We start from the raw sequence: 27,609 nt of genomic DNA on the forward strand, positions 1-27,609 counted from the left end.
GATCCTTGGATTTACAGGAAGATGCCAGTTCAGAGTCAATGTTAAATTAATAAATAGGACTGTTCCTTTGACCAGACCCAGCATTAGCTGGGACTAATTAGCAGCATTAGATGGGAGGGAACTGCATCACCAAATGAGACTGCAGCTACAGAAGAGAGGGATTTATGCTGGGATGGTACCAGAGACTTCTAGAGCACAATGAATCGTTTCCTTTACACCAATTTCTGCTTCACCAGGGCAAGGAGCCTCCCTCCTCTCTCTCTCCCTACCAGATTCTAGGCACGCAGACAATCAAAATTTAAACCCCAGGATCTTTTTTTACATTATGTCACCAACTGATGCAGCAAAAGCTCCAGCAGAGCAGTGCTGCCTTTTAACCAAACTCACATCCAGCTCTGCCCCGATCAGCCCACATTCTTCATGCAATGCCTCTCCTTTCAGTAAGCTCAATACCTGAGCCCCAGGAAACTCTGTCATCAACAAAAGCAGCAGTGAGCATTCACTGACCATCCATCTTGGCTTTGGAGATCAGTGCAGTTGTTTTACCTTTGTAAATGAATGGATCACACAGGATCATGCCATTGCTCCAACAGATATCCGGTCCTTCCAACCCAAACCATTCTATGATTCAAAAGCATTGAATAAGAAAGCATAAACAATTCTACCATCACAATGGCTTCAGAGCCATAGTACACTTGCAAAGTAAAAGATATTAGTTAAAAGGCAATTAATTAATTAGTCACTCGAGAAATAAATGGTCAGGAGATGATCACCAAGCTAAAACAAATTCTTGAAACCAAAATGGTGAAAACTAGAGGGAAGAAGATGGAAAAAAAGCATTTTGGAAACGTTGAAACAATTTATTCAGTTATTCTGTACAAGATTAACAGTTTTCATACCACCCCCACCATCTTCAGCAAGACAGTCCCATCACACAAAAAAAAATATAATAGTAAACCGCAGCTCTTACATCCAAAAGGAACTGCCCTATAAAGTAAGTGCTATGGGAGCCTCACTGCCCCACGCTGTCACAGAAGTGCTGCACGTTGCCTCATCGAGGCAGAGGCCAGAGCCCTGGCTCCCCATCAGCTGTCAGGCCTCCGCGTGGTTCTGCCTTGCTGCAGCTCTGCTCCGTACCATTCACTCATTCATTATAGCATGTAAAGAAAAAAAAAAGAAAAAAAAAACATCCCACAGAATTTCCACCAAATAAACATTTCCCTGAGGCAAGAGGCTTCGCTATATTCCTAGAACAAGGGCATTCTGCTCTGGCCATGCACACAAGTGCCTCCCAGCAGAAGCATTCAAGTGAAAGCAAAGAGAGGGAGTAGAACCAGCACCTTGGGTCACTCGCTGCGAGTCCCTGTCCTGCCAGGTGTTTGCTTGCTTTCAGCAACCATGGGAAGTTGAAGGTGCAAAGCACCTCTCAGGATGAGGCCTCCAACGGGAACCATGCGACATCCACTGATCAGAGACCAACGATGACATCTGTGCTTCGTTTTAGTCACACAAGTTCTTGTCTTTGGCTCTTTTGCTACAACCTAGATATTTTCTGTAAACAGATTTTTAATTCTGAGCTGCATTTTTGTGTTTTTTTTTATATATATATATATATAAACAATGCAGTGATCTTGGAAAATTACATACCAGCTCAAATTGAGAACAGTCCGTCTCGGAGCTTACAAAAAAAATAGGGAAAACAAAAGCAGATATTTGCTGGTATACTCAGCGCCAGCATCCTACCTGAAAGCTCTAGGAGGAAGGCTGCAGACTTTCCCTTGAACTACCAGTTAAATCTATGCAGATCAGTGCCACCATGGCACAATTCAAATGTGGGCTACAGGAGCCTGAGAAAAGAGACTGGGGAGAGCAGAAAAATAAAACCCACAAAGCTCAGTTGGAACCACAGCCTGCCTTTAGCTATACACAGTTCAAAAGGGTGTGCTCAGGGGAGAATTATTTAGGGCTAAGAGTTAAAAAATCGTCTTAAAAAATAAAAATGACACACCCCAACTCCAGATGGTCCCCATTCCTGCAGCTGGGACAAGCGCATGATTCTAGTGCAGAAATCATCAAGGAGAGCAATACTCTTCTCTGGAATTCATTTGAATTGAAGTGACCTTGGTTAATCTAGATCATTCCCTCTGCCCACTAAAGAGATCGTTACTGATAACCCTAGGAAAGAATGGCTTTAGGGGAGGGTCTGGAACCCGCTTGCACAAACTCTGATAAGAACTGGTGCTCTTGCTGGATTTGGTACTGTGTTCGCAGTCACCAAGACACCATTTAAGTCCAGACAGTGCAGCTTTTTTGATGTGCAACCATAAAAAGCTCTATTAAATAAACAGAATACATCTTAAATACAGAATGATTAAAAAAGGGTTGAGGAGCACATAAAATAGGGCTGAAATGTGTGTCACTAGTCCATTCTTGCTCCACCATAAAAGGCACTGGAATTATGTCTTCCTATACACATGACATGCTGAGAAGTGTCCCATTCAATCCAATGCATTCAACAGTAATGAGGATAAAACTGAGCAGGAAAAAAGCATCCCTTTGGAGGAAAAAAAAAAAATTCCAAAAACCAAAAGATGTAGAATTCTCAACGTCCATGAGTGCATCTAGAAGTGTCTTTCTAAAGAGTCTTCTTTCTCCTCCAGAGGGGAACATCAGATGGTTCGTTAGATTCACCGCACAGGAAATGTTAAGTCCTCCTATTAAGTGTAGCACAGCTTAATAGTACAGTTGGAAAAAAAAAAGAATCACTGAAATGTCTTCAGAAAGCACTGGCAGTGCTAGAATTGTCCAAGTAAATCCAAAGCAAAAGAAAGAAGCACCTTTCATACCCTCCACAGGGAAACCAAGGAGGTAACTGGGCTTGGAGGTACTTGGCAGACGTAGACGCAGGTGAGTAGGAATCCACCAGCCCCAGACTTCCTGCAGGAAAGCCAGGCCACCTGAGTCTTCCTGTGAGTTCCAGCTCATGCCAGTGCCAGGGAATGCGTGAAGGGCAGCAGCAATAGAAGAGTGCTACAAACACTTCTCTCATCGGGACGTGGCTCAAGGCTGCCCTTGGTGTGGGGCTTTACTCTGAAAACCTCTGAGCAAACGCACCAACAAACCCCTCGTTGAAGTTCAGTCTCTCCAGTTGTCATGAGTAGAAGACACCGTTGGTATCCATGAACTAACAGCTCCTCTGGGTTTATCTTATGTGCTCTAGCTCCCCTCCTGGCAGACGTCACAACTTCCGCTGCTGTGTGTTGGACCCTTTGCCGTGAAGCTGAGAAGCATCTGAAAGAAAACAAAAGCAAATGGGAAAGGGTTTCAGCACCAGCTCCACGGAGCTGTGTGCAGCAGCTGAGCTGCACTCACAGGAAGCACCGAAGGTCTCCTGTGGCCTCTCAACAAAAGCACCACAGCACGGATTCAGATGGCTGGCTGACTAGCTAGCTTGGCAATCTCTGTCCTCTAAAAGCCAGGCTGTGGTGTCTCCCCACCTAGGAAACTAGAACTAGGAAATGCACGGTGCTTGCTGCCTAGCATCTACAGTTAATTTGAATTTAACTCAGCAGACCTTTGCTGTTGTAATGAAGTCCTTACGTGCCCACTGATAGCAACAGGAGCCATAGGAATCTAACCACTGGAGTAAGAAAAAGGAGTGGACATGAGGGAAGAAGAGTAAATGCAGTGAATAGAGAAAGAGTAAGGTAGTTTAACATATCGGAATTCTCCAGGAACAATTAAAACTACCACCAGATCACAGTGAACAAATGGATGTACTGAGACGTGCAGTCAAGCAGCAGTGGCACCAAGCAGGGCAGCAACAGCTCCTTCTCCAGGACAAGGACAGTTCATTCCATGCAAGATTGCAGTCCCAGCACACAGTACTTCTAAAGCAAGCAGTTGGAACAACCACGGCCACAGCACCAGCACGCAGAAACACCCATCAGCAAATGCAGCAGCAACGACACGCAAGCACACACTGGATGCTCCTTGCTCAAATGCTTTTTGATGAACGCTGCTATGAGCACCTTCACATAAGGCATCAACAACTCTTTGCATTTGTAGCAACCTCCCAAACACCAGCTCGCAGCTTTCAGGCAGAGCAATGCAGCTGTGGCTATCTGTTTGTACAGCCAGCTACAGTTTATTCCACCAAAGAAACAGGAGATATTTTAAGAGCACGGTGGCCAATGAAAAAGCTATTTTGTTCTTCAGCAAAGCACCACAAATTGATAACGCTGTCAGAGAAGACTGCACTATGCTCAATGTTTGTGTGAAAACATCAAGTGAGGGCTCTAAATACCTTCAAATATTGAGGAAGAGAACTCCTCCTCAGTGACACAGAATCAATCTCCTCACTCTCCAGCAAGTGGAATTTTAGGAACAGGGAGGAAATGTCTGTCACACAGCAACTGCTGCAAGGGGCTGCTTCTGTTCTGCCACTCTGGAAGGACCTAACAATTCACCCCACACAAACTCCACTAAAAGAAGCAAAGGAGAGGAATTCTTCCAATTTTCACTAGTGTTCAGAGGTCTCTTTTTTCTCCAGCAAACACTGTCCTCAGCAGCCAAGGGCATTTCACATGGACTGCTCCAGGAGACCACATCACCTCCAGCAGTGTGCCCACACATCTACTAATGGCTTCAGTGCCACAATATGAAGCCAGAACAGTCACTCCCAGATCAGACTCACACTGCCCAATAAGAATCTAAGACAGTCATACTGAACCACGCTGAAGAGCCAAGGGATTCTTAATCAGTAAAGCAGAAATAGCTGTAGCAATTACCAATGGCATACATGGCACAGTTACCAAAGCAGACATGCCCGATCTGGTGTCCCTTCATTTTCATTTCCTGCATGCTGAATGGATTCCTCTCTCCTTTCCTTCCTCTGCAGTTCTTACAAACACTTGCAACACATCACGCCACAGCAGGCAGAGCTCCAATTATCAGCAGAGATGTTCTTTGGACATCTCTTGTTTTATGCATCAGTTCTGTAGGCATCAAACGGGGAGGAGCAGGCTTAACTGCAAAATCATCACATCGTCAGCACCAAGGAAAACAGCCTGCATCCCTCACTGTAAAGGAGATGTGGGCAATTAGCTCAGTGCACAGATGCAAGACATTCTGGTCTGACACACTTTATATAGGTCACCAGTGACAAAACTCCACACAGGCAGCATATTCAATTTTGGGCAGTCCTGGCAGACTATGCATAAAGAGGCACAGCTTTCATCCTAACAGAATAAGCCTTTACCACGACGCAAGCAGCAACGTTAAGTGCCTCCAGGTGCTCACTATAAGCACCAAGTACTCCTCATTTCAGAAGCACACGTTTGTGCTGGCTAACAAAACAGCAAAGGACACAGAGGGCTACGCCTAGCTTTGAACCTTGGGGAGGCCAGAGGTTTCAGCAACGACCACACCGGTCAGACAGCAAGGACAGGAATTTTGCTTTCACCCCTAAAAGTCATCCTGCTGAGATACAGGGTGACTCACGACGCAGAAGACAAACAAGACTGTCTGACAAGTTACCTGGCAGACTTTGCGGTAAATGAGTGGACAGGGCAGAATGTGGGAGTGGCGCAGCATGGTGGGGGCTGGAGTGCAAGCCAGCCAGAAGACCTAGAGAGAAAAACAAAGAAAGGAGAGAGGGGAAAAAAAAGAACAAATACACATTGAGGACAGGAATGATAGAGGAGCTGCAGCCGTTTAAGCCTATAGCTTGGTTTCCAGCTGTTGGGACTTCTGGGCTAGCTACAGGGATCTGCCCAAGGTTCTCCAAATGCAACTGCTAGAGGTATAAATGCACGAACTACGGCACAAAGCAACAGTGAGAGAGATGAAATTTGTCTGCAATGGGTTAACACAACAAGAATGCCAATGCTCTGCTATTTAACAGCACAGGCACAAAGACACATGCATGAGCAGGAGTGCACTCACTGTGGCCAAGGCCATGGTGGAAAGTTCCTGGAGCAGGTCCTGTAACTATTGCATCCTTTGATACTCCTGCTTTCGGGGAGGAGTCTGAAGTGAAGGAGATGACATGAAGAGGGAAGGTATGAATAGGAGAGATAATACCTAAAGGGGTGGAGCTCAGGGCAGCTGGCAACTTTGGATTGCTGGACTTGTAGGATGGAGACAGTACACTTAAGGAGGAAGAACTGGTTAGCAGCACAGCTCCACTAGTTCCTTTCTGAAAAGCAACAGAAAAGGTCAGTCAGGAGTGGAAAAGCAAGGCATGTCAACATTTATACTTGAAGAACTCCAAACCAAAAAGCACTCTAGAATTCCTCCTTGCAAGAAGCACCCTCCCAGCTGTGCCCAAGAACTGCCAACTCTTGAGGCCACCTAGAGGTGCCCAAGACACTAACAACCCAGCTGTTGGATGCTGTGGTCTTCTAATGTGACCATACTGGATCTGAGCCTGTTATTCTCCTACTCTGGAACTATGCCTCCAATAGGCAGAGGAAAAGCTGAACTACTGCCTACGAGTTTGAGGAAGGAAGCTTCTTATTATCTTTCAACAGCATATAATTGCTGTCAAATCAGGGCACCAAGGCCTGGTATACCTCTTAACCCAAGAATGCTATTGGAGATCACTACCACAGAATTCTGCTCCATTGGGAAATGCTCTTCAGCTCTTTATCTTGGTAACAGACAGGGTGCACGGGCTGAACAGTATGTGGTTTTCAGGCCCATTTAAACAGACTCATTTTTATTGCCCTGCTCTTTCTGCGTGCCACAAAAGAGTGTCAATTTGAGCAGCTGAAAAACTAATACAGCTGCATTAGAAATGCCTATGGATGAAAATCATTAAATACAATGGTTGAATAATAGAGATTTGTATAGGTATCCCAGAAGTTCTGCACAGGGCATTATATCTCACTGATCTGTCAGACCTTGAATTTCACAGCTTGCCAACAAGCTGAGTTCCAAATATCTCTTCACTACCTATGGGAGTGGCTGGGGAACAACAGAATGTGGACAGAAATAGATGGGTTGGCATTTTGAGTTTAAAGCCCAATATCACAGAGATTGTTTACTCTGCAGAGCAGTAGTGAAACAAAGTGCCAGTAATACTAAAATTACTTATGATGTAATAAGGTCAAGATGCAGACCTAATTTCAAACAAATTGACAGTTATAATCTTAGTTTATACAATGGTTTTAGCTCTCATGGCTATCTGCCTTACCACGCTTCCTCCTGCCTTAAGTGGCAGCATTACTGTCTGCATAACTCACAACATCAGGTCAAGAATGCTACACAGCCTACCCAAAAATTGCTGTCTAGAAGGTACCAGAGTATTTTGATTGTTATTTTGAGCTGAAAACAAAAGCTTGAATTCTGGAGTGCAAACCCATGGCAAAGGCCAAGTCCTCCTAACCTAAGCAGCCAAAGTCCAGACAGTCATTCAAGAATTTCAGGAACTTCTTTCAAAGTCACCACTTTACAGCAGGTCTCAACAAGTCAGGAGACTGCCTGACACGATGCCATGTGCTCTCCTAGCATCAGGCTAAGTCAGCATGCTCCTGCTTACCGGCACAGAGGTAGAAGATGCGGCACTGCTGGCAACAGCTGGCTTTAGGGAGGAGGTCAGCAATTTGGCCACCCCTTGAGTGCCCCCACTAGAATCTCCATTTGAACCTCCAGGAGGTGCCACCAGAGTCAACTTCTGTGAGACAGGAGTCTTCTTCACTGCAGAGCCCAGGGCCGGCCGGCTGGATGCCTGGCTGGAGGAAGGGGTCTGCATGCTGGGCAGCAAGTTCCCAGAGGAGCAGCCCTGGTTTGCAGACACTCCCGATGAGGAGCTGCTGGAAGAAGCCCCGTGCTTGGAGAGTGATCCAGAAACAAAGGGTGACTTGTAGGATTGTCCTGAAGTGCTAGAGCCACTTGAGTGCTTTCCTGTATAGTTTAGAGATGATGAAGATGAGCCTGGGCTTTTGTGAGAACTGCTGGAGTTTTGGGTGCTGCCTGAGGTGGCAGAGGAATGGAAGCTCTGAGCTTTGGTTGATGACTTGACCTGCTGGAGGAGGGAGCGCTGTGGCAATGGGGAGGAGGACTTGGGGTTCTGCAGTTTGACAAATGGAGCCGGAGAGGTGAAAGTCTTCTGTGGCTGGTTGCTCGAGTGGAAAACCTTCACCTGAGTACCTGGCACTGAGGTGGAGGTCTGAGGCCCATGGCTTGGTCGGACCAGGCTGTGGTGCTTCTGTTTAGCCTGGTGCATATCAGGAAGGATTTTGCTGGGGGAGGCTTGGCAGGAAAGTTCTTTATAATTAGAGTTCTCTGTCTTTTTGTCTTGGGAAGATTGGCCCAATGCAAGGGCCTGTTCAGCCAGGAAATTTAGAGGAGACTGGAGGGAACCAGCAGTGGATGTTGTAGGGGCAGGGTGGGCCTTTGGAAATGTTCTCTTCTCTTCTGAGGATGCAAGAGTTGGAATCTTCTCAGGTGGAGCCTTTGGAGCTCCAGGAAGAGGGAAGTCGGGGCTCCCTCCTGCTCTGCTGTTCAACACAGCCAGCTCCTTTGAGACTGCTTCGAGGGAGGAAGTAGGATTATGAATTAAATCTTCGTCCAAAGAATTGTCCATGAAGGCAGCAGGAGTAGCAGTGCTGTTGACTGCTTGTGCTGTCCCAAGGGACAGGAGTTCTCTGGTCTGGGCAATGATGTTAAGACCTCCAGCCTGGGACTCTGATGACGGAACTACGGTGTTGCTTGAATGTACTGATGGAACAGAAACAGCCACCTTTTTATCAGGTTTAGAGGAGAGTTCCTGGAACAAAATGACAACAGAAAGCAAAGTCAAAACAGAGGCAGAATCTAATGCTGAGATAGGATTTGATGATGTTGAATCCTCAAAAATTCCATTTTTGAGATGGAAGGTGTAATACCTGTCCAATGACAGGTACCCTCCTTCCAGACTGGTACTCCTGCTGCCATCAAATCTAGCTGCTGTTTTATTTTTTCCTCAAGCACAGTGCAGACCGCTGCTGTTTAAGAATACAGCTTCCTTACATCTACATAAAGCTCCAGGACCTAAGATGGCAGCCTCTCAACTACTGGGATGTATCAAATGTGTGTACCAAAAAACAGAACTCACCTTTCCCTTCACCTTAGTAGGAGCAACAACCTTCTTCTTCGCCCTGTTTTAAGGGAGACAAAGAAAACATGGGTTCACTGAACGCCTGTAGGGAAGCATCCAATCAGGTGCCCTGTTAATGATGATCCACTGAGCCTTTTGCAAAGAACGGAGGCAGCATCTCAGGTTGCTAGGATTCAACATCATATGACATTTGTTGCTGCCCTAGGAAATCCCAGCTCCCACAAAGGGAATGATTTAGGGAGCAGAGCAGAGATTCTGAAATGGTAGCAGAGCAGTGAAAGCACTCAACAGACATATCCTGCACCAGCTGCAGGGCTAGGAGCAACAGGAGCCCACTGCTGACCTAATTATAGCAATACCCAGAAAGAAATGGATACACAGACTATTTTGGAGAAAAACTACACACTTCTTTTAGATTCCCAGAAGAAGTCAAGGATGCAAAAGCATCTGCCAAATTCATGGAAAATAGATCACTTGGTCTGGTCAGATGCAATCTCTGGTACAAGACATCCCTGAGCTGCTGGAGTGGTATGGCTGAGGGAAGGATGACTCTACATTCTATTTCATACCCTTTCTCCACTTCCCCTCATTCATCCAATGCCAAGAACAGGACCATCTGTCAAACAGATATCAGCCTAAACCTATATTGTTGTCTGTTATATGCTGCCAGCAAGATTCATGAGACCCTTAGGCATTAAGGCACCTGCCCAGCTGGATTCCAATAGATTCCTTGGTTTGTCACCCACAGGTCTGTTTCTCCCATTCTCACTGCCTTGAGCTCATTGTACCTCTGCTTTAACCTGGCAACAAGAGGGAATCCAGAATCCAGTAAGGATTAACTGAATAGGTGGCAATAATCACAGTGCTGGCATCACAGTCCATTTTACTTAACTATCTCCCAGGGTCTAGCACAGAAGCTTGACTCCAGCCTGTAGAACAAGGCCAGTAGGCAACCTGGCATCAAAGATCATTCTCTGAACCTGCTGTAAGGCCCAGGCACCTCAGGAAGGCTGTTGCTGGGAGATGTCACACACCACTTCTCTCCCTAGACCTTCCGAAACGAAGCAGTGCCAAACTGTCTGATGGGAGGCAAACAAGCTCAGGTGTTCCTGCACGATCCACCCAGGCCCCAGGGAACGCAGTTCACCAGTTATCACTCTAAAGGAATGCTGCACGATACTCACAGGACTGATGTGAGGTGTCCGTGTACACGCCTGCTCTCCTTAAACAGTGTCCTAAGAAGGGAAGAGAGCAATGAGAAGTGATATCCAGCAAGACCCAGTAGAGCAGCTGGGATCACTGGAGACAGAGCTGCACAGTACAGCGGGGGACTTAGTGAAATTAAAACCACGGGAAGCAAATAAATATTCATCCATTTTCAAGGAAAATCCTCTTGAACTCTCTGACTCCATTCCCTCTCTGGGGAGCTGTGTTGTAGGCGCTGAAAGGGCCATTAAGGCAGTGTGGTTGGATAGTAGCTAAGGAATGAGCTCTGCCAGCCTAAAGAGCTGACAGTCAATTGGAGAGACAGCACAGTTGTTCAGGCTGAGTGTTGCTGCTGCCAGAGATCATCAAGAGCTGGCAGATCATCCAGGAAGTCTTCACCATGTTTAAGGGGGAGAGGTTTCCTTTCCCTGCTTTATATACAGCAATATGGATGAGAAGCCTTCATACACTGCGTTGCTGCTGCTGCCTTTGCATCCCAAAAAACAGAAGTGCCTTTGCAAATCAGCACAACCATTTCTTCAATTGTCTAGACACAACCAATAAACAGAACTTCATCCAAAAGCCATTACTGCTGAGGCTAAGTAAACCAGAACCTTATGCAAGCACTGTTTCACCACAGCTGCCATCCTGCTGGTTTCTAAGATATCAAGGTGAGAAGCTTATAAACATACCACCAGTACTGACATACAGAACATGCTTTCCTTCTGCTATTAACATACTCAGTTTTTAAGGCAAAGACTTTTGTCATCCATTTTCTTTTAAAAAGCCCACATATTTTAACCTTACAGTCTTATGTTAATTGCCTTCTAGTACTAACCAAGAAAACAGAATCATGGCAGAGCCTCTCTGAACTCAAACACAAAGCTGATACTCTGTTCACCTTGAGGCTCCTTTTAAAGATGAACTTCTGCGTTCACACTGACAGCAAATCAAGCTGATTTGTCCACAGAAGTATTTACAGCTCTCCTAGTGTTGCCAAAACCTCCCCTCCACTTCTGCCTGGCTGGCAAGCTAGCCTCTATCCTTAAAATAAAAAGTCCCAAAAGAAAAAACGTTGTCCCTTAGCCACTGAGAAGCAGTCAGGGAAACCATTTTTCTTCAATCATTTCTGCAGTCAACTTCATTGGAAGATTCTCCTACAACAAGTCTTAGAGGAACACCTGTATACTTAAGAACAGTCTTACCTACAAATTCAGGGAAAAGATTTTCATTTTCTTTTATCAAAGAGGTTTTAAAGTTGGTGAGCTAAGAGCAACCCCAAACTGGTAACATCTTTATTAAGGAGGAGTCTGCACCCACTTTTCCTAATGCCATCATTTAGCTCCCACACTGAGCAGCACACTACAAACATGCACAGTACTGTACTTCATGTACACATGCAACTGCAGTAAACTGCCATGGTAGTTTTCCAGATGGATTTGTAATTTGCTTCTCACACTTACTGCTCTTAAGAGCTGGTACCCATTAAATCAAAAAAATAAGTTCAGCAGAGAAAAGATTACAGTGCTATCCAGCTCTATAAGTGCAAAGAGACAGACGTTCCAGCAGTAGGACTGCACACTTGTCACTGTTTTAAATCTAGTGAGCAAAACAAGGCAGGCCAGAAACTGATTCTCAATAGAATGACACTGCAACTTGTGTGGCTCTCTGCAATCATCAGCTCAGTGGCAAGGATGATAGATGGCGTGTAAGAGCAGGAAACAGCAATCAAGACATGAATGTGATTTTTTTTACCCCTTCCCAATTCCTATTTATTTTGCTGCCTCTGATATGCCTGTGCAAGTCCCAGAGTTGCTAAAGCCTTCCACTTTGCTTTCTCTTGGGAATACTCTAGGGACTATGAAAGATTTCCCCAAGTGTCTGAGAAGGTCTTTGGTGATACAGATTCAGGAAACTACAGGCCTCAGCTCAGTGCCAGTTCTGATTCATAACTTGTCACACCCAGCAGCATCCATCAGAGGCCAATGCCAGGGCCAAGACCACTCAACGTTGTCACTAACAACCTGGATGACAGACAGACTGGACTCTGAGTAAGTTTGAGGGTGACATGAAAACAGGGTGGGAAGTGTCAGAGGGCAAGGTTGCCACTCACAGGGACCTTGAGAGGAGAAAAGGGACAATAAAACCTTGAAAAGTTCAACAAAGACAAACACAAGTCCTGCAGCTGGCATGGAATAACCCCATGCAGACACAGAGGCTCAGGGCCAACTGGCAATGAAGCAGGCCAGCAAAAAAGAACCTGGGGGTCCTTAAGGACAAGCTGAACTCGCTGCTTAAAGGGCATACTGCTGGAAGATAACTAAATTATGGTAGTAAATGCATAGCTAACAGTATGAGTGCTTATTCTCCTCTGTTTAGTACTTGTGAAGTCACACCTGTACAGTGACCGGTTTCAGGGCCCACACAATACAAGAGAGATGCTGACAAACTGGAGACAGAAGAGGCTGGAGGATCTGAGCTTGCTCAGCCTGGAAAACCTTAAGACAAAGGAGGGATCTAACAGCAGTCTTCCACTAGCCAAAGAGTTCTGGGTACAGGGAGCCACAAAGAAGAGAAAGGTACCTTTCTCAAAGGCACGTGGTAAAAAAACAAAGAGGAGACAGTCATTTCAGTGCAGCAAAGGCAATTCTGATTGAAAATAAAGAGAAAAGACTTGTGAAAAGTGACTATGTATCAGAACAGTGGCAATCTCCATCCGCAGAGACTTTCAAAACTGAGAAGGACACAGCCCTGAACAATCTGACCTAACTTTGAAACTAGCTGTTCTTTGAACAGGGGTAGGACTAACGACCTTCAGATGTCCCTTATGATACGGAATCCCTGGAGTACAACATCATTCTTGCTCACCTGGCCTGCATCCAGCCTTTTGGCCATAGGGGCTTCACCTCTCCATCTAGGAAGGTCTTCACATAATCCTCGAGAGACAGAGTCTTATTCTTGTCATACTCATAACCATCCAATTTAATCTTCACCAAGTGGCAAAGCAGCTCCCTGAAGAACAGGAAGATTTCAAATACAGTTACTTGGATTCATTTTCCCCAGATGGAGATCATTCCACTTATCCAGGGCTGGATGAATATGCCAAGACATGCCTGGCTGTGCATAAGTACTCTGGATCAGACTGTAGCCAGCCAAGCGCAGGATTCCAGTCCAGGCATTCCAAACACCTTTCTAACAAAAAAGTCAACCCTGCACTGCCTCTGTAAGAAAGAGGCAGGGAAAGGCACATTTCTCTGTATGCATATGCATGCACACAAGTGAGCCAGAGGAGAAAGGCCTTATACTCCGTCCCATTGTAATATCCTGAAACAGCAGAGGTGGTAAACCAGTGCCAGAATTACAGGCGTCACGAACAACTGCAGACCTGAACTCCTTTGCAGGAGTTTGTGCTGAGAGCAATGGGAAGGCAGGAAGTGAAGCCCTCTTTGTTCTAAATGTATCGGCCATCTATGGAGCAGCATCCCAATTTGTTAGAATAAGATGAAAAAGACAGCATGACTGATTCTCGTTTTACCCTGTGTCGTTCTCCCTTTCACCCAGCACTCTGTCAGACCCTTGGGCACAAGGGCAGCAACTCCCAAGAGCTTAGAACTGTTTTTACAACCAGAAATCTAATCTTGTGAAGAGTCTAGCTGGTGGGATTTCAGCATTCCGTCATGTTCCTTCTTTTCCTAGAAATCTGTTCCCTCTCTTTTGACCTCCACATAGAGGCTTCTTAGCACTTCCCTCAGAGCTGGCTTGTACCTGAAATTGGGTAAGTTTTGCAATGTATTTAAAGTTGAGATTTACTAACTGCAATAGCGGCTTCTGCAAGCTTCCAATTTGACTATTACTGCAAGTGATTAGTCCTGCTCCGAAACCAAGATACAAATATTAAAGTGTCTTATTCTATGCAGTTGGAAGTGAAGCAAGTCACAGGTTCACTTAATATCTAAATTCTGCGAACCTTATTTCATCATTCCATTGAAATTTCTTTCGTGGTCCCGTGACGCGTTTCCCTCCCTTTTCATCATCCTCATCATCATCAGAGCAAACTCGATCTCGCTGCTCTTTGTCCTTTTCCTCTTCCAGCATTCTAAAATAGAGATGAAGACAGTGCGGAAGTCATCGTCCTGGCTTATCCAAAACCAGGATAAATCTCCCAACAACACTGTTCAGAAGTCTCACAAATCAGTGATAATAAACTCTCAAAACCTGCTGCTTATGGTGGAAGCTGAGCTAAGCACTCAGTGTTAATGAATTTCCCAATACTATGTAATAGAGACTGCAGAGATCCAGCCTGTCTGCTTTCAGACTGACACGTTTCTAAAAACATGTCTGGGCAGAAGTGAAACACTTCAGCCAAATTCTGGTCCTATCAATGCTGCTGTAGGTGGCATCAGTACAGATAGTACAAAGAACACACACTGCTTAATTAGGGCGATTAATGGCTGTCAGCAACTCTTGAATACAGGAAAAAAAAAAAAAGGTGATAAACTTCATGAGAGCAGTTTACAGGGAACTTGCTGAGAAGAGCTACAGATGCATAACAAGCAAACTATGAGCTTACTTGACAAATTTGGCCTGAGTATGGGCTTGGCATTCCTCCTGGTACTTCGCCATCTGCTCTGGCATGGCTCTACCAATGGCTTCCTTCAGCTTCTGCAGAGGCTCCTTTAGTCGTCCACCCTAGAGCACATCACAGAACAAACTGAAGCTCCAAACTGTGTTCCAGACAAGATACCCAAATTCTGCAGAATGAAATGTTGCCAATTCTGAACCCACACCACCAGATGGGGCAACCAAAGCATGCTTGAGTGGAGGACAACAGCACATCATGCAGATAATAACTGTGATCTAGAGGGTAACATGCATGGAAGACAAGGCTGTGCTACCAACATCACTCACCTGCTCATAGAGATAAAGCTTACGGGCACGCTTGACTAGGGTGTCCTTACTGCAAGGTAAGAATGCAGCCAGGTGGGTGTACACCCCTGACCGAATCTGGCTGTTCAGCTCCCGTGTCTGCAGTTCTATGCTGAAAAACAAGACAAACAAACACTGAGCGGAGATCCAGCATGGGTTCCTTAAACAACAGAAAGGCAACTTTGATGCAACCTGGGGAGCTGAAAGCAGAGCGAAAAAGTACAAGGCCAATTCATAGAATCATCAAAAAATCATCTCTTCCAACCCAAGCCATTCTATGTTACAGACTTGCCCCTCATCCCCTCTACCCTGCAGCTCAGGCTGCCCAGGGACCCATCCATGGCCTCAGGTACCTCCAGGGACGGGGCACCTCCAGCTCTGGGCAGCAGTGCCAGGACCTCACACCTCTGAGTAAAGAATTTCCTTCTAATACCATTTTAAACCTCCCCACTTTAGTTTAAAATGATTACTCTTTGTCCTATCACTATCTGCCTGTGTAAACAGGAAGGAGACTGACTTTTATAAGTTCCCTTTATGTACTGGAAGGCTGCAATGTGGCAGGAGCCTTTTCCAGACAGAATGAGCCCAGCTCCCCTCAACCTTTCCTTCCTTGCAGAGGTGCTCCAGCTCTCTGAGCATCTTTGTGGCCATTCTCCAAACCCACTCCAGGAGTTCTACATCTTTCTTGCTCTGGCAGCCCCAGGTTTGGACGTAGTACTCCAGAAGGAAGTACAACACACTCCTTAGCCTTTCTCTTCTGACCAATGTACCTGTAAATCTCTTACAGTTATTTTTCACATCTCTTGCCAAATTCAGTTCCTTGTCTGAACCTTGGCTTTCTTTTTCTTTATCCCTCAGGCTTGAACTTACTCCCCAGTGACCAGGCTAGAGAGGTCAGTGCACATCAAACTGATCTACACAGGTATGTATAACTTCAGGGATTAGCTGTTAAATACACTTCTAAGCATCATAGCTGATTCTACTGCCAAGCCATATAAATTAATTTTAACCTTTTTCAGAGGTGATTTAAATGATTAGTTTTAAAACCCATTAGAAGTGCCCGTGCAGTCAGCACTGGGATGCTAAAAGGCAGCAATCACCACTTGAAAGGAGAGGTGAACAGACTCCCAAACCTCCCGTCAGCAGCTCCCTCCAAGTGCCTTGATAAACAGAGGCATTAATTTCCTTAAGGCTGAAGTATTACACTGAGATGTTCACAAAGCTGTATGCATTCATCAGCCTTCTCCAGACACTTGAAGAAGAATAAAGCTATCGTCAGCAGCTCCTTGAAACTGCACTGGCATTCTACAATTGGTGGACTCAAAGATACAGAGCAGTACTTGAGTTCCTCCCATCTTTACAGAATACCAGTTGAACACAGCAGCGTTATTCCAGTTTAAAAAAATATTCCATATGCATATAAATAGCAAAGAATGTGCCTGACATCTCCAGCAGGAAGAGATCTACTGTTCTTGTGTCAAGCTGAAGAAATTAAGCACATGACTATGAAGCACTGGCTTGAAAACAGGAGGCTTAGATACAACTCCTCCAGTTTTCTCCTACCTCATGTACACATATTACAACAGAAGGCTGTTTCTAGGAGACATTCATGATATCCTAGGTGTGTTCTGTGTGGAAGGCCCACACTTCCTGCTAAACCTGCTCCTGAATTTACCAAAAACCAATGCTCTCCCCAGCGTTCTCCTTCCCCTACATTAGCCCCAATTCTCAACCCACACAGCACTTACTCCAGTATGATATTGTTGATATCCTGAGTGAAGAATTTCTGCTTGCCTTCTCCCTCTGCAGCTCTAGCAGCCTAGAAAATAGAAGTCAACATCATTTCATATACCAATACAGGTGGGCACAAGGAATCAAAAGCTTATTTTTAAAACCACTTTAAAAATACTGCAAAACAAAACAGAGTTATTTCACTGAGTTCTCCACCGACTACCTGCTTATAAGTGGACTAAAAGCTGCCAAAAATAAGAGACACCTCTTAGGCATCCTCACTTTGAGTCCAACTCTACCACCTGGGCTGGTATGGCCATCTCATGTCCACACAGCTTCCCGTTCTGGATTCTGGGTGTGCTGCTGCTGTGTGGTACAGTGGAGCTGTAACATCACAGTCAAGATTCCTCTGCTTAATATGGGAAAGGAGATGGCTTAGAGGCAACTGGCTTCCTTGGCATTATTCTCATGGGAAGAAAGGACAGATTTAGGACATGGCCTTAACTTCCCAGGAGAAGTGTTAGATTGAGCAATAGGAACATGGAGCTTGTCCCTAGAACAGGAAAGATCAGCCAAGTCATGTTTAATGAGGGGCAGGGATACTTATCAGCATGTTTTCCAGGCCAATCTGGACACTGACTCAAGAAACAAACAGAAAGAATCGTAGCCACAGGGGATCTGTTATTTCCTGTCAACACCATGGAAATTAAAATAGCTCAGGAAGCTTCCTGAACGGGATATGACAGCAGCTTGCAAAGCATTGCCCAAAAAAAAATCACACCCATGAAAAGTATGTCCAACAGAAAAATAATTCCAAGAGATGAGCGACACAGCAGAAAAGTGCCACAGAGAGTTTCACAATCTGTTGAGTGCAGCAGAACTGATGTAAACAAAAGTGGGATTCGCCACAATGCACCATGTCAGGTTAGTGATTCCTTGCAAGGGAAAGGGGACCAAAGGAGAAGTAAAGGATTTTGACATCTCCTGATATAACATACTGAGATTCAGGCTGGTAAGCAATAAGATTATGCCCAAAAGATGTGTACATTCCTGAAGCAATCTCCATCAGCAGCAGGTCACAGAAGGCTGGCGATGTCAAAGGAAAAGGCTCAGTGCTGATGGGAACCCTCAACATGAGAAGTCCTTTAGGAAGAAGAGGGTTATCAGTTCAAGCAAGAGATGAAATGCTTGGAGAGTCCATTTAACCCACGAGCATCTCCCACCTGGGACAGAAGGAACCTGGTTCTCAAGGCAGAGAGAGGCAGCCCTCCATTCCAACCCACAACAGAGCTCATGCCTCAAAGTCCTAACTGATCTATAGGCTTCAATTCATTAAATCTTGCATTTCATGTTTAACTTCTTATCTTAATGTACAGAGTCCATCAACATGAGACACTGCAGCAGGAAAATCTGGGGGTAGCCCGCTATTACACTATCTTGCAGCAGCATAATGATTAACTTAGTGTTACAGGAGATTCTGCAATATTGTTCTTTAGGTTAAATATAATTCAGAAGCAGGTGCTTCAGTGTTTTCTGTTAACAGCATGAATAGCAAATAGCAACAGCCACGAAGAAGCCCACTCTTTTCATCAGCTGCTACTTTCTTCCTACTTCTGTTTGCTCACCACCACGTGCACACTTCACTCTGTTCTACTGAGAAATGTTATCTTTAACAGAAGCTAATCCTCAGTAACAGGAGTTATTAAGCAAGAGATGCTTAAGTAATGGGCATTCTAAATCTCCAGAAGAAAGAACTGTAGCACTACAGTGGTCTGAATACTGCTTATAACTTAAAATCAATATTTAAAGACAAGCCTAATAGCAGGAACCAAACATCACAGCATCTGCTGACAGGCTGATGGTGACAGCCCTCACACATCAGAGGAACCTATAGGCTGAAATCATACTTCTCTGATATGCCAGCAGAGGGATCCCTGGCCTGCACCTAACTCTTCCCCTGCAGAAGAGCAGATCCTAAGGTGAATCACAGTGTTCTGGAGGAGATGGACAAGTCACACAGAAGTCCAACTGCAAGAGGAGGTACAGGTAGAAAAATTTGACATCACCTTCTATAAATTAATATATTCCACTTCCTAAGCAGCACTGAGATATTAAAGATAGTGAACAAAAATCAAATTGCCAGCAATGTGACTCCAGCCTGCGAGCTGCCAAATTGTGTATGTGCTTCAATGAAGGCATTCATTTGCATATGACAGAGGGAACAGCTCTAACAAATCTTCAAGCCCCATCTACAGGGCTCTTCTCATGCTGCAGAACAGTAATGGTGATGTTTTGCAGCTGCACCCATCTATTTTACATACACAACTCCATGTGCCTCTTCATAAACACTGCCCTGATTGTCATAGCACATTAAAGCCATTATGGTGGAATTTGTCCTTTGGCCTCATTAGTTCACATTTTAAGACCACTTATGTTAAACTGGCTTCAGAAATTACTATTGCATCAGGTGCATACCTCGCCAAGAGAGGCAAAAAACCCATACTGACAGCTGAAATGTGAAATTCAGCAGATAACAAGGCTGAGGACCAGTGCTTTGCCACTGTCTGACACGCAGGTGTTCAAGGAAGTGCCTTGGCACAGAAGCAAACCAAGTGCCAGAAAGCTGTGCTCCTGCTTGGCAGTGTGAAATTTCCCCACCTGGGTGAAGAACCCAGCAGAGCTGCCACCAGCAAGCACACAGCCCTGCTGCCTGCAATGACCCACCCACCTGAGCCAGTTCTTTGATACGCTTCTCCAAAGGGGCCGGCAGCCCCTCCGGGAGGGATGGCAGCTGCTTGAAGTCCTGTTCTAGGCCTGCCCCAGCAGGATTGCTCCCATCCTCCACATCGTGAAGGGGACTCCCTTCTGGGGATTCATTGAAGAGTCTCTCCAAGTCTAGGTCAGTTAATGTGTCCATAGCTGTAGCTGCCTGAAGCAGGTCGCTATCACTGGCGTGACCAAAGAGTGATAACAACGGGTCAGGCATCGTCTCTGCCTCCCTTGGGGCTTGAGGCTCTGCTGGTGAAGGAGTCACCACTTTCTGTTCTTCATCTTTTTTCTTCTGAGCTTCCTTCTCTTTCTGAAATTTCCTCAGCATCTCCTTGACACTGAGAGCTCCAGAGTATTTCTTCTTCTTCTTCTCTTTGCTCGCATTTAATGCCGTAAAGCTGCAAACAAAGAAGGGAAGAAAAGAGGGAATTGAGAGAGAAATAAAATAAGAGCAAGGGAAAGTGACAATGATACCTTCATCTAAGTTCACTTCAGCCACATGGACCAGTGCTTTGTTAAATCTTATCCCCTTATGCAATTACAGCAGAAAAACTAAGCTATTTCCTACTAAGGCCATACCTAAGAGTTAAGGTAAAACAGAAGGGCTGAAAACTCACATGCAGTGTGTAACGCAGAGCACGTTCATTCAATTCATGTTGTCATTCTTTTTCATTCACTTAGCTATCAGCTGCTCACTTATCCAATTTCACCACACTTCAATTTCAGTTCCTTTCCCATCATCTGCTAGGCTTTCTGATGCACTTGTCCCACAACTCCTTTGTCAGAGTGACTACTGGCCATGGAACAGTACTTAGAGAACAGAAAGACAACATGCACTCCTGGCTCTAGCCAGGATGAATAGGAAATGCACAAGCAACTAGTGCAGAGGAACCAAAGCAGGAGTGTGACAGCCCCATGAAGATTTTTGTCTCTGTCTGAACCAGGGCAAATTCCCCTGCCTTGTTCACTACTACAGATTCATGCACTGACTGCACTATGTCAGAAAGCAAATCCATGCAGAAAAAAGAAAATCCAACAGAACAGTTACAGGAAGAAGGGAAAAACTAGGATGAAAACGTAGCAAAAGAGTCAAAGACAGCAAATACAGAAATTGAAACTAAGAGATCAGGTCAACCAGAGTGCAAGCATAGACAACTTTAACAGCACCCCTTCAGACTAGAATAGCCACTCAGGTTTACAGCCCAAAGGAGAGAAACTACAGAAAAGCAAATCACCCATCCAAGAAATGCTTTGGGCAGGAATACAAACTGTTGGCCAGTAATAATGGCAACTCAGTTTTCCTTTCCACCCTTACTACCCATGGCCTTCTAACCTCTTTCTCTTTGCTGGCCCAGCGCTCACACCACTCTGAGTTCACGTCCTTCCTTCCTGCCTTTCCTTTCCTAACTTTGTCCCAATACTCATTTTCCCCAATAATGTCCATATCTGTTCTGACCTTTAGTGCCTAAACTGAGCTCCAAGACACAACAGCATTTCCAGGTAGCTGTGCCCCTCTTTGCCCTGGTACTCTTGCTGTGAAGCTACGCTTCCCAACCAGAAGCTTCCCTTTCCCCATTCCCCCCTGGCAGTTTACCCACTGGTGTCTATGCAGCATGCCCCCAAGCCACCCCCCAGCATAACATGTACTAATCCAGCATAACAAATGCCACAGAGTCATCAGGCAGTAAGCATCCTTTATTCCTCCTTACCCAGCTTTTGGGAACTTGGACTTTTTGGATTTTTTCTCCTTGTCATAAGAATCATCTTTCTTCTTCTTCTTCATTTTTTCACTTCCATCTTTCAGCTTCCGCTTCTGAAAAGGAATAAAACCGAGTCAGAATCAAAAGTGTTACCTGTACATGGAATTGGAGCTGCAGCCACAGAGCCACTTTGGACCCTCTGCCAGTAGTGTGAGAACAGCTCCTTCCCCACCAGACACATTAACACAAACAACACAGGGGTATCACCACAGTTCTGGCATGTATCATCTTCAACATTTTACAGTGCTCCCAGTTTTTACACTAGAAAAGATCCTGTCAACAAAGGGGAAGGAATGCCAACTGCCCCTACCATCTCCTCTTTTAGTCATGTCACTTCAGTATCGTGAAAATACAGCCATCTCCAGAAGATATTGCCACAGAACAAGATCACTGGCCTCCTAGTGAAGCCTCTAACATTTCAGATGAGAAAGAGAAGAACCCTCTCATTGTGACGTGTCATCCCCACAGCAATAAGCAACTCTTTAGAGTGACAATGGGTCACCAACATTTCTACCAGGCAACTTCACCAGCAGTCTAAGAAACACCAAACAATCCTTATATGAGGACAGAATGGGATTATGAAGTGCTCACTTATGAGACAGTACATCTCCCTCCCTGTTCTGTCCATATCAATTCACAAGTCTCTATTTCCAATTTCAACACTCTTTTCATGCGGCAAACCCACCGAGCTCTAACAGAGGGAATACTCCTAGAAAGCTGGCTTGCTGACCTTGGGAGATTTCTTCTTTTTCTCTTTAACATATTCATCTTCAGAATCAGATGCCTGCCGAAACTGAAGCGTTCCTGTGTTGATGTAAAACCCTCCATATTTTGTAGTAAGAGAAGCCGGAACGAGTTCATCGTACTAGAAATAAAAAAGAACAATCTATTAGCATTGTAAGTTTATATTCAAAGAATCATCACAGAACTTATTTTATTCTGCACTTGAGCTGCTTGGAGAATGGTGTGGGACTTGTGCTCCCCCGGGGAACAGGCAGGGCAGTGGACACTTGTGCTAACTAGTGCTCTCCTGTCAGGCAGTTGCTGCAGGAGTTCTCATTACCCAGCCCTGGCACGCTCCCTGCTGGCACTACATTCATGTTCTCCCCAGGTGCCAGCTCAGCCCCCCCCAGGCAGCTGAATTTAACCACCCTCACACCTGCCCAAGTACTCACTGCTTCAGAATTATCAATGAAGGAGTCAGATTCGTCGTATCCATACCCCATATCAATCAAGTCCTGAAAACGGTCCTTTCTACGTCTCTTGCCACCCTAAACAATAAAAGATTGATGGTATGCTCATCTTTCTTTTCTAATGACCACAGGGATAGCCCTGACATAGGACTCTAACATTCTCTCCAGTATAGAAAAGAGCTTTCTGCCTCCTAGGAGCAGCAGGAGGACGGAACCATCACTGACCCACATCATATGCTATTCTAAGGGTACAATAAATCCATTTTTATGCTTTGTCATACAGAATCAAGAACAGTGCATTCAAATACAATAAAATGCTGTCCCAACAGACAGGTCAGCTTTGTGCCAGTAGGTTTGGTTTTGAACTGAGTCTGCATCCCTTTAATTTCTGCCAGTGCAGAATGGTTGTTCTTCCATAACTGTCACAGAGCCAGTACAAACCCCACACTACAGGCACCAACCATGCACACAAGGCATTAAGATGACCAATAGGTTCAATTCACATCACAAGACAATAAAGCAACTCACATAACCAAAAGTACTGGCTGTAAAACATAACATTGCTTTATTGTCATCTACAGAAGCAAAGTGAGAGGAAGAACAACAAGGAAATGGGCAAGGCGGATCAGCTTCCCTTCCACTGAACTTATCAGTGCTGACAGCAAACTCAGAGCACTGTTCTTAGAGACATGAGAGGCTAAACCATGTCATGACTGCAAGGCTAAGAAAATACTTTTTTCGCTTAAAAATAGGATACATTTTATAAATTAACGATGGAAATCTGCCACAAGTGAAAATATTATTCACCATAATCAGGCTGTCATTGGTTTTATGAACATAGCAGAACTGTTTTAGTAAATCACAGCCTTGAAACAGAAAAGGAATGCAGACAACAGTATCCTTGGACCAAGGTAACGGTCTTGGTAGGGACATGAAGCTAACATGAAGATAGGGACATATGAGCTAACAACTGCTGTTGTTAAATTCTGTTAAAACAATTTTGGTTGAGAGCTGAGCAGCATTACCCATTCTAAGGGATAACACGATAAAAAGAAGAAAAACATACATATTTTTCTTCAAACTTCCTAGCAAGAGCCTCTGCTTTATGTCTCTCCTTTTCATCATCGAAGGGATCAGCAGGTTCTTTCCTCTGCAGAAAAGAGAGACAAAAACCATCAGAATCAATCCTGTCACCCTGACACCAACACCCCATTACATGTGCATTAAACCTATCACGACTGAAACATCCAGGCAGAAGTTCAGCCAAATCAACCTTAATGCAGTATTCTCAGAGTGCTATTATTCTTGGAATAAGTCAGCTAGAAACAAGCATGCAGAAGGGTTGGAAACGTAACCAGAACTCTACTAAGTAAGAAAAATAAAATTTCTTTGAGACAGTGATTAACCAAGGAAACGTAATGAATGGTTTCCTCTCTCAACTCTCTCCCAGAAAAGTAACGAGGGTGGTGAGATGGTACCCTACCACAGATCTCCAGATTCTATGTAAATCCCTCTTCTTTTGTATTATTGCTGTTCAACAACCAGATCCAGGGGCACCTCCCTTCTCTTCTCCAGTCACCCTTGAGTTCATGTGAATGAGCTCCAGCAGGCAGACATAAGAGGAACTTGTCCTCGCACTGATCTTTACTGGATGACAAGCATTTATTGCCTCGATGCAGTCTCTGGGTTTTGTGTGCACTCTCAGGTAGTTCTGTACCTGTTTCTGCTTCTCCCGATTCCCCAGAAAACAGTATGAAAGTATGAACCCTCAAGTGAGTGCCAAATAGAACCGAAAATAAGCAGCAAAAGCAAATAGAATCTAATAGACTTTCTCGGGCATCAACAGACTGATGTCAGAAGCAACAGGAATGGTGCTGATAGACTTGGGAGACCAGAACTCCTTCACATCACACTGTGAAAAAGTGTTCCTTTCAATAACTACTTTTTGACAGAAAGATGTCCATAACACAAAGCTTAGATGCCATGAAAGTTAGCATACCACTGTATCCCAAGAAATGGCCTTCAAGAAGAAAGCAGAGTTGTCAGGTAACTCCTGAAAGCATCAGGGCCATTAAACAGGGATCTATGTTGAGTGCTACAGTGGAAAGAGTCATAGAATCATAGAATGGCCTGGGTTGAAAAGGAGCACAATGATCATCCAGTTCCAACCCCCTGCTATGTGCACAGTCGCCAACCAGCAGACCAGGCTGCCCAGAGCCACATCCTTGAATGGCCTGACCTTGAATGCCTCCAGGGATGGGGCATCCACAACCTCCTTGGGCAACCTGTTCCAGTACCTCACCACCCTCTGTGTGAAAAACTTCCTAATATCTGACCTAAACCTCCCCTGTGTCAGTTGAGTCATATAAAATGAAGCAAAGTCCCCAAAAAAGATACAGCACTCTGTTACAGAGGATCACTCTTTTTGATACTTTCTCTAACTGGGCACTATTAAATAGCAAGCAGCACAACACAATGTGCCAAACACGCTGCCAACACATCACCCTTTTGATGTGCAATGGCAACAAAGATGAAGGAGCAACAGAGAGTGGCCTAAGAACAGGAACACATGGCTCCCAGCCTGCATGGTAACTAACTCTGACCCATCACCTCCCCTCTTGGCACCTCACTCTCCCACCTCTCCTTTCAGCATTAAAAGAGCAACAGTGCAAAACTTTTGGAAACCTTCAGACATACCGACCACGAGGATGCTTACTTTATCTCCTGAAGACCCTTTTCTTTTCGCTTGGCTGTTCTTCAGAAGATCTGGGTAGTAGAACTCCGGACAGCGCTTGTGATCCGGCTCGAAGAGGGCGAGCGACAGCCGCACGGTCTCCCCAGGCTGCTCCGCCTCCGGGGGCTGCTCGACATCGTCCTTGCGAGGCTTCTTCAGGAAGCTGCTGCTGCTCAACGGGCCGTGCAGGGTGGTGAACAGAACCCGGTGGGGCTCCGTCATGGCGACGGCCACAGCTCACCAGCGCTCATGGCACAGCTCCCACGGCATCGGCGCGGCTCTGCCCCAGCTGCACACGCACATGAGGGTCCGAGCGGCCAGCTGAAGGCACGGGAGGATGCTGGAAACCGAACGGCTCCTCCCGATCTCGAAGTTTTCCCAACGAACGACACGAGCTCGCGTTATCGGCACACGCTGCAAACGTCTGAGAAAGAAGAACGGGAAAACAAAACGGAGAAGTGAACCCTCCTGAACGCGGCAGCCCCCTCCGTGACACCGCTTAGCCGTGACACCACCGGCACAGCGGCAGCCGAGCACCGCGGCTCCTCAGCCCGGAGCCAGGCGGCCCCACCGGCCCCGAACGGCCGTTACACGGGCGCGACCCGCGGCTAACGGACAGCCCCCGCTCCCCGCCGGAGACAGCGGCGCTGATGGGGAGCCGGCACCGAGCGGGCCCGGGCGCTGAGGGGAAGCCGAGGGGAGGCCCCGAGGTCGGCTCGCGGTGCTGAGGAGGCTGGGGTCGGGATCGCCGCCCGCCCGCACTCACCGCAGCCGCAGGCCCGAACCGCCGCCGGGCTCCCGGCCGTACCCGAGCCCTGCTCTGACGTCACACAACAGGGGCGCTGCCCTCACGCTGTAGCCGAGTGGCGTCACAAAGCCGCGCGCCGCCGCGGCCAATCAGCGTGTCGTCTGTCGTCACGCCCAAGAGGAACGACGGGTAGGAAGTGAGCGCGGGCGTCACGTGATGAGGGCGGACCAATCGCGGTTGGATCGGCCCCATCCCGGCAGCCCTTGCGCTTAAGGGAGGTAAGATGGCGGCGGCGCGGGGTGCTTTGCTGAGCGTTGGGCAGTGCCGTCAGGCCGATGCGTTACCTGATCGTCTGCGGCTTCGGCCACCGAGCTTTGCTGTGCGTTTTATCTCCGAGAGATGTACGAGCAACTGCTGGGATACCAGGCTGCGGCCCGCCTCCCTGCTGCCATCCACGGAAACGATGCTGCGTGCTGCAAAAGGTTTGTAATCGCTGCGGAGGTCTGCGGAGTTCGGTGTGTTGTCTTCAGGCAGTGCTCTGGGTCAGTCCGCTGCCTGTGAGGGCTTTCTGTGCTCCATCACTGAGCCGTGCTGGGTCCGTAGGTAATAAATGTGATAACATCAGCTGCTGGTGCCTTCTGTTGCTGTAAGTACTCTGGAGATTGTCTGTATGACAGCAGGGCTGTTGGAAAGGCAATTAGCTCGAGTCTCAACTTTCTAGTAACCTATTAGCACACAGTCATAGGATGGCCTGGGTTGAAAAGGAGCACAATGCTCATCCAGTTCCAACCCCCTGCTATGTGCAAGGGTTGCCAGCCACCAGACCAGGCTGCCCAGAGCCACATCCAGCCTGGCCTTGAATGCCTGCAGGGATGGGGCATCCACAACCTCCTTGGGCAACCTGTTCCAGTGCCTCACCACCCTCTGGGTGAAAACCTTCCTCCTCATATCCAACCTAAACCTTTCATGTCTCAGTTTAAAACCATTCCTCCTTGTCCTGTCACTATCCACCCTCGTAAACAGCTGTTCCCCTCCCTGTTTAAATGCTCCCTTCAAGTACTGGAAGGCCGCAGTGAGATTTCCCTAGAGCCTTCTCTTCTCCAAGCTAAACAAGCCCAGTTCCCTCAACATTTTGTCATATCCTGTGAATGGAAGGGACCTACAAGGATCACTGAGTCCGACCCCTGGCTCTGCACAGGACTACCTAAACCCTACATCTGAGAGTGGTGTCCAAATGCTCTGTGAGCTCCAGCAGCTCAGGGCTGTGCCCACCACTCTCTGGTGCAGAACCTTTTCCTAATCCTCCCCAGCACAGCTGTATGTCATTCCTTCAGGTCCTTCTTGAGGAGTCCAAACGGGATAGTTTGGTCCCATGGCCAACATGCTCCTGAGGACAGTATGATCCATTGCTTCCTCCAGAACCAGAAATAAAATGTAGA

At 46.2% G+C, this 27,609-nt stretch overlaps 1 protein-coding gene across 7 annotated transcripts; it reads right to left on the reverse strand.

Annotated features, from left to right (window-relative positions):
* Window positions 1–46: 46 nt before the first annotated feature.
* UBN1 (ubinuclein 1) lies at window positions 47–26,339 on the reverse strand. Of its 7 annotated transcripts, none has more exons than XM_031595317.2 (18): window positions 26,189–26,338; window positions 25,405–25,846; window positions 23,755–23,838; window positions 22,671–22,766; window positions 22,226–22,360; window positions 21,445–21,548; window positions 19,695–20,133; window positions 16,984–17,054; window positions 15,218–15,347; window positions 14,880–14,998; window positions 14,277–14,405; window positions 13,178–13,321; window positions 10,288–10,338; window positions 9,101–9,143; window positions 7,544–8,773; window positions 6,085–6,199; window positions 5,539–5,628; window positions 47–3,291 (listed from the first exon to the last, which is right to left on the reverse strand). In XM_031595317.2, exons 2-18 carry the CDS (start codon window positions 25,642–25,644, stop codon window positions 3,239–3,241), a joined length of 3,273 nt encoding a protein of 1,090 aa, XP_031451177.1. In that variant the 5' UTR covers window positions 25,645–25,846; window positions 26,189–26,338; the 3' UTR covers window positions 47–3,238. The 7 variants fall into 7 exon arrangements, with proteins under 7 accessions (XP_031451177.1, XP_031451173.1, XP_031451176.1 ...); XM_031595313.2 differs by having other exon boundaries at window positions 5,947–6,199; XM_090151619.1 differs by lacking the exon at window positions 47–3,291 and adding an exon at window positions 3,298–5,081 and having other exon boundaries at window positions 5,947–6,199.
* Window positions 26,340–27,609: the final 1,270 nt, after the last annotated feature.

This window comes from Phasianus colchicus, chromosome 16 (assembly GCF_987193195.1).
Source record: "Phasianus colchicus chromosome 16, bPhaCol1.hap1.1, whole genome shotgun sequence".
Classification (NCBI taxonomy): Eukaryota; Metazoa; Chordata; class Aves; order Galliformes; family Phasianidae; genus Phasianus; species Phasianus colchicus.

Coding starts and splice junctions, on each gene's coding strand:
- UBN1 (XM_031595313.2), bottom strand. CDS start 25,644: ATGACGGAGCCCCACCGGGTTCTGTTCACCACCCTGCACGGCCCGTTG. Junction 22,361..22,670: donor TCATTGATAATTCTGAAGCA/GTGAGTACTTGG, acceptor TTTTATTTCTAG/TACGATGAACTCGTTCCGGC. Junction 15,348..16,983: donor ATCAACAATATCATACTGGA/GTAAGTGCTGTG, acceptor CTTGTTTTTCAG/CATAGAACTGCAGACACGGG.